The 7,568-nt window shown below is 37.2% G+C and overlaps 1 protein-coding gene across 1 annotated transcript; it reads left to right on the top strand.

Annotated features, from left to right (window-relative positions):
* Positions 1–2,687: 2,687 nt before the first annotated feature.
* Positions 2,688–6,929, top strand: LOC132557737 (splicing regulatory glutamine/lysine-rich protein 1-like). Its single transcript, XM_060222259.1, has 2 exons — positions 2,688–2,736; positions 6,421–6,929. Exons 1-2 carry the CDS (start codon positions 2,688–2,690, stop codon positions 6,927–6,929), a joined length of 558 nt encoding a protein of 185 aa, XP_060078242.1.
* Positions 6,930–7,568: the final 639 nt, after the last annotated feature.

Genomic DNA, 7,568 nt, shown 5'->3' with positions numbered 1-7,568 from the left:
GCCAAAAGGGTTGAGGGGGTTATGTTGGCATTTTGTGTGAGAATTTAGGAGTTTAGTCTTTGATAAAGTAGGTAGATAAGATTTCAAGATTGTTTTAGGAAGCATTTTAAATGTCATTTGGAAGTAAGAATTGGGGACAGATCTAGGCGGAATGGTAAGGATGATGGGATAATTAAAAAAATATTCCATCATAATGCTTTCATATTTTCACCAAACGGTTATGTTACCTTTTCAAAAATGATAGCAGAGCAGGATAATGTCACCACTTATGAAAGTAACGTTCAACTTTACAGACTTCATGCAAATTGGATTCAGCTTTCAAAGCACAAAAAAATCCACTTTTTCTAACCAAAATTACTGTAATATATTTCACCAACCCCCACCTGCCTCATTGAGATCAAAATTGGATTGTGTTATACTAGGACAGTAAACTATCTGTCATCCCTCCACTGCAATCTTAAATAACACACCTCAAGTAACAGTTGTAGCTATAAACCCTAATCCAACACAAATATCTGACCTTTCACCTTTATGTAACCAAAACTGAACAGAAATAAATAAGCCAATTTGTGACTGAACACATATTTAGAAATATATCTGAAGTAGACCCCACCTGGACCAAGAATTCACTGCAGCTAAATTGAAGTAGGTACAAGAATTCTTTTCACCTTTAAAAGACGTTACATAAATAACTCCATCCTGCTACAACCTTACATTCATTACAATTGGACCAAAGACCATATCGTTTTGAATTGACCCAGCAGATCACAAAACATTGATTTTTACGTTTTCTGTCACACGATTATATTTGCTATATTTTTTTATTTTTGGTAAACTTTTTATCATCATAAAAATTAAATTTAGATAACATTCCTTGCTGCCCTTACATATACTTTCAGGGCTCTCGATCTGCCAGATTTGGCGTCGATATTCGGCCCCATTCCCAATGCAAAATAGTATCTTTTTTTCCCAACTTAGACCCCAAGTTTTCCCAATTCCAAGGAAAACGCCACTATTTTTCCCAATTCTAAGGGCCCCGTGCCCCAGTCCCAAAATGGGAAGTGAGAGCCCTGACTTTTCTGATCTATTTTAATAGTAATTAAGTGTATCTGTAGATATAAGTACAAGACATCTTACTATTGGCTGGACCAGAGGAAAATTTCCTTTAGTCAAGTGGTAGAGTGTTTGCCTCAAATGCAAAAGATCACTGTTTTGAGTATCCATGGGGACAAGACATCTTTTTGCCATTTCGTTTTCTAATAACAGATTTGGGTGACATTGTCATTGACCACTCCAAAAGTAGAAGCTATATAGGAAAACGCTAAGCTAACCTGGAGATACTGAACCTGAAAATGCTATGCTAACTTGGAGATACTGAACCTGGGTTTTGTAGTCTTCGGGTCAAAGACCTTATGAAGGAGGGAACAGCGCTGATGTTCAGAGTCAGAGCACATTACTACGACCTTGTCTAGTGGGAATTTCTTTTCCCTTTAGCAGTGTCCAACCATCCCACCTTGCAAGTAAGAGGTTGCAAGTTGTGGAGCCCCAATAACAGTGAAAGATGCGACTTTCTCTATACAATAAAGTGTTATTTACTGAAATCTATCCTAAAATGAGGAACAAGGGGGAAAAAAGACAATTGTTAAGGAAATATTAATTCAAACATTTCACATGAATAAAGGTTGTCCTCTAGCTATTGTGATGCTACCAGAGAGAACAAAATCAATTTCTAGTTTTTGTTTACAGTCAGTTGGAGTGCAAATGCTGATACATTATCACATCATGATTATCCGGAATATTGTAAATATTAACTGTTTATTCATCTGCCTTAATGTCTATTTTATACCCCGCTAGACCCCCAGGCGACCCCTAAAGCATGGATCTCCTAGTAAAAAAGACATGAAAATCCTACAGTATCCAATATCTTCCTACATGATAGATTGCCTTCTTGTTGTCTGTGAATCATTCTTTTGGGGATAAAAATAATGGCTTCTTTTAGTACAAACGATTATTTATCACATTTGATTCATATTTTGTGTAAATTTCAATGTTTTTTTAAACATCATACAGAAATAAAATTTTAAAGATATGTATGAAATGAATGATACTTCATATAAGTATACAGAAGATTTGTAAGATAAAACATTTCACTGTTAAATTCACTTGATTTCTTTTATTGGGTATCATGAAAGTCCATTAAACAGAACCAGGAACATTTCATAATTATTGATGATGATGATGATGATGATGATGGTTTGTGTATTTATTTATTATCTTTGCAAAGTAAGGATCATATATGTCGTTACTGTGTTCTTTCATCTTTCCGTTTAGCTACACATAAACAGGCACCAGCTGATGGATGCAAACCAAGCTGTCAGCTGCCGTGTAACCCTGATACTCAAACTACAAGTCAGTTATGAATTAATAAGATAATGCAACTAGGCTACTGTACAGTAAGGAATTAAATTTCGTCTGTAAACTCACCTCACACCTGTCAATCACCAACGGTCATAAATCCGGTCGCAATCTATCACTTCATATTGGTCTATTTCTGTTGTGTTCTATCGTAAGTACGGTGACTGTGCACTTGCTCTATATTTTCGTACCCAGTTGGGTACAGGTAAAGTTGTCACGAGTCAGTAATTACGCCTGTCGATTATAAACAAGAAGAGAAGCTTGCTCTCAGCATGCCACCCGCCTCTCGCGATACACACGAACAGTACCGCAGTCGCACGGGTACGGCAAACGCCAAAAATAGATCATCGCATATAGGTGACTTTCACTTTACACACGCTACAGTTAACATTCAACAGTGTGGAACTATTCTGGAATACACTTTTTAAAATGGAGTGATAACACATAATCAAGCGATGTTAGAAAACGACATTATTAAAAAAAAAGATATGCTATTTACAAGGGAGATAAGCTTTAAGTTTGATATCTCTGCTGTGCAGTAGTGTTCTTGGTTTTGATTTTAAATATTTCTTGTGAGAATTTGGTAAAGTAGATTTCCCGGGAAAGTCTCCGTGCCGGGTGATTATAAATGAAAATTAATGGAACCGGAATGAGCATGTTACGAAACCGTGTCTTCATTTTATTTACTTGTTATATCCCAGAACGTATGAGGGGTCGGTGCAGTTAAGATTCTACATTCTGAGTAAAATACTTTATTCAGGAACCAGTTCTATTCATTTACAGGACCATGATTAACACCGGTACCAGCTTATAGGTGATCGGTACTCCCATAGTCCTCGGCTTATTTAAATAACCGATAGTGTGATTTTTACCCGAGGCCGATGATGCAGTACTCGATACCTGCATATGTTGATAATACAGATAGTAAGACTATGTCGACATTATTAAGTCGTGATGACAGAAATATGCTATCAAGATTTAGATTAACAAATTTCTAATTTAGAAATGGCACCCTTTATCTCTGTAACTAATTTTAAACATGTATATTGTTATTTTCGTCCCCACTGACAGATTTTGCTTCACAAGTAGCACAAAAACGTTCTGATCAATAGCGAAGAAACGAGCGGACAGATTTTTGTGAAACATATTCAAAATAGTTTTATGTGTATATTTATATATATACTTATACAATGTTGATCTCAAAAATGTCGACAGTAATCACTTCACAGAACCATCCAATAAACATATTTTTTGGCGTTATGTACACAGAATAAACTTAGTTACAAATGTTCAAAAATGATTGCATTGATTCCCCTTTGCAATTGAAAGTAAATTTTAAAATACATTTAGACCATATATCTTTCATAATGTCCCTACAGATGGCGATATCTGAATAGGCCTTATCAAAATCATAAAATGGTCTAGAATCAGATTATGATGGTGGTTCCTCAGATATATAGTATGGAAGTAACAGAAAGCTATAGTAGACTTCATCGCCGACCGGTGATATACTGTGGAAGATAATAAAAATCTATTTAACTTTTGTAATCTGTATGTGCAGATCTAATGGCTAGCCAAGGGCCTCCCGTGTGTTGTTCAGTGAGATAACTACCAGCTACTAAATGAGACCCGCTTCAAACTGACTCATTGATAAAACCCATGACAAATAGACAATACCATGAATGTAATGTCTTTATTGGTAAGATATATAGCTATGTTGAAGTCGTTCAGTTAAATTGTATTAGCCATGAAAGTTTGAAGTTTTCGAATTTTGATGCCTGTTTGCAATGCATGTAATGTTCTCTCCGTCACCGCAGGAAGAAAAACCTCTTTCATTGTATCCGTGATATTATCGTCCTCCATGATTTTCCGATGTTCCAATTGATTTTGTTTGTTTCATCAATATATATAATCTCCGTCAACGTATGTTGTCAAGTATTTTCTGCTGTTTTACGTCATCGAAGCATTTTCAGTGACAAGGAGACGTAACTGTATCCTTCATCAATGGATAGTCATATGCGGCTATCGTTTACGTCATCAGTGGATTTTGGCTTGGAAATCAGTGTATGTTGTCTCCGTCACCAGTGTATGTTGTCTAAGTCATCATTGCGTGTTGTCTCCGTCATCAGTGTATGTTGTCTAAGTCATCAATGGGTGTTGTCTACGTGATCGGAGGTTTTTTTCTAGTGGATATTGTCTACGTCAACAGTGGATGTTGTTTACGTCATCAGCAGATGTTGTCTACGCCATCAGTGGTGTTGTCTCCGTCATCAGTGGATGGTATCTGTATCATCAGCAGATGGCTATGTCATCAGTGAATGTTGTCTACGTCATCAGTGGATGTTGTCTTCGTCATCAGTGGATTATATATCTATCATCAGCAGATGTCGTCTACGTCATCATAAATGCTGTATCTATTATCATCATGATCATCATCATCGAGTGTCGTCTCCGTCATCAGTAGATACTATCTCTATCATCGCGTACTTAGATAGACGACTGTCCTCCGCATCAACAATGGATGGCTTCTCTTGTGTTTTAATTTTTAATTTCTTTGCGTACCTGCTTGATACCAGTGTGCGCTCTTACCAATCAAGTTTAAAATATATCGATGTTTGACCATATGTTATAACCGAAAACAATCAAGCTTAAGTTACAAAAATGGTCCGTTGAATTAGAGGCATTTGGCAACAACAAAATTCAGTTAAATGATCGAAATCGACAAACATTGGTTCAAGGGAAATAACTCTTACAATCTCACTGTGGCGCCTCGCTTTATGCTTCTCGGTTATATTGGGCGTGCGTTTTACTCTGTCACGTTTTTCTCAATGGCGAGTGATCCAAATTTGTTTATTGTTGTCAAAATTTGCTTGAAATAGATAGAGAAACCCGAAAAGGTGCCATCTTCTGTATTTAATCTAGAGCTGTCTCCTAGAAAACCCATAAAAATATTGGGCAAATGACATTCGGTATTGATCTAATTCATCTCACTTCTACCGGGGATTCACACGTTCCTCGTGAACATCTCAAACAAAAACATGAAGGGATAGAGGATCGGGGGTAATTAAGGAGTTGGGATGAGACATCATATTGACTATACGGTACCTATGTATCGGACATGTACATCCCTTGAGAAACCGATCCTAATGGCCGTAACACAACCGGTCCTAGACTCATCAGAACTCATTATTTATTAAAGAACATTAAGGCAATATCGTCACTTAAAGGAAAGCATGATTAGAGTTATGAGAAAATTCTTAGCTGAAGCGATTTTTATTGGTTTCCGTAATGTTTTCCTACATATAAGAGAAGCGGTAGGAAATTTTGGCGTGGCTGAACACCGATATCGAACAAAACCGCAGGGGACAACAATGACAGTTACCCAATAGGTAAACTCATTGTTTTTCCCTCTGTACCGTAATACACTAGTAACCTAGTTTTATGTGATCCCAATAGCTGTAAGGCTCAGTATATACACGTATACGTGGCGTTTTTCTGAAATTGTCAGATATATCTAAAAGTAAGCAGACATTGCAAGACAGATTCTGATATGTCTTTCGACCAATTTTAGGCCCGTAGCACCAGGAGTCCAAGACAGACGAAACAGCCAATGCAGTTTCACCGATAATATAGCTCTACTGTATCTAATTCTGAATTTGTTTTGAAAGGTGACATCCACTTCAATGTCTCTTGTATCATTTAAGTCCCTTTAATGTGTCGCTATCATGATCTGCTACTGACACAGTTCTTATTTTGATAGCCCAACATTATCTATATTGACATAGATTACACATGTTTACATTTTCAAAAAAACCACGAAAGTCAAAGGGGGCGATTGGTAGTGACTAGTTTGTTTGTTTGTAGGTTGGGTTTATAAAGCCCGTGAACAGCCATGATCATTTTTAGCCGACGTCGTCTTGGTTACTACCCCATTGAAAAGCATACGAGAGGCCCGTCGCTTGCCATCAAGAGCATTGACCTCGAAGAAGTAGAATAAATGCAAAGACAAAGGCAAAGGCAAAGACAAAGCAAAGACAAAGACGAAAGCAAAGACGAAAGCAAAGACAAAGACAAGGACGAAGACAAAGGCAAAGGCAAAGACTAAGGCAAATACAAAGTTAAAGACAAAGACAAAGGCTAAGGCAAAGACAACGGCAAAGACAAAGGCAAAGACGAAGGCAAAGACAAAGGCAAATGCAAAGACAAAAACAAAGACAAAAACAAAGACAAAGGCAAAGGAAAAGCCAAAGGCAAAGACAAAAACAAAGACAAAGGCAAAAGAAAAGGTAAAAGCAAAGACAAAGACGCAGACAAAGACAACGACAAAGAGAAAGACAAAGGCAAAGACTAAGGCAAAATCAAAAGGCAAAGACAAAGACAAAAACAAAGACAAAGACAAAAGCAAAGACAAAGGCAAAGGAAAAGACAAAGACAAAGGCAAAAGAAAAGAAAAAGGCAAAGACAAAATCAAAGGCAAAGGCAAAGACAAAGGCAAAGACGAAGGCAAAGACTAAGACAAAGACAAAGGCAAAAGAAAAGAAAAAGGCAAAGACAAAATCAAAGGCAAAGGCAAAGACAAAGGAAAAGACAAAGGCAAAGACTAAGGCAAAGACAGAGGCAAAAACAAAGACAAATATAAAGACGAAGAACGCAGATTTAATAATATTATTTTTCAATCTATTAAAATGTACTCTAAATGTTCAAAATATCTTCTACATAAACTTCAAGATCAAATGAGATTAAGATCCTCTCCCTTGTCTACTTCATTCACACGGTACTCGATACATGCTGCCTTTATCTACTTTAACTTCAAGCACTCAATCCATGCTGTAATATGCAGAATCCGCTACTGGAAAAGGTACAGAAATGGTAAGTAAACAAAGATGATGACGTCACACACTCCTACGATGATATAGAGTGGATGCCATTACCCAGTCTAGATCTCGGATCTGAGACCACGGAACACAAAGCACTGAATATCTCACAGTTAATACCCTGTCTATCTCACGGTCAATACCCAGTCTAGATCTCGGATCTGAGACCACGGAACACAAAGCACTGAATATCTCACAGTTAATACCCTGTCTATCTCAAGGTCAATACCCAGTCTAGATCTCGGATCTGAGACCACGGAACACAAAGCACTGAATATC

Source organism: Ylistrum balloti, unplaced genomic scaffold (genome assembly GCF_031769215.1).
Source record: "Ylistrum balloti isolate Yb309-2 unplaced genomic scaffold, AGI_CSIRO_Ybal_v1 Utg370714, whole genome shotgun sequence".
Taxonomy (NCBI): Eukaryota; Metazoa; Mollusca; class Bivalvia; order Pectinida; family Pectinidae; genus Ylistrum; species Ylistrum balloti.
Note: the sequence above shows the minus strand (reverse complement) of the source record. Positions and strands in the feature narration are given on the sequence as shown.

Coding starts and splice junctions, on each gene's coding strand:
- LOC132557737 (XM_060222259.1), top strand. CDS start 2,688: ATGCCACCCGCCTCTCGCGATACACACGAACAGTACCGCAGTCGCACG. Junction 2,737..6,420: donor ACAGTACCGCAGTCGCACGG/GTACGGCAAACG, acceptor ATAAATGCAAAG/ACAAAGGCAAAGGCAAAGAC.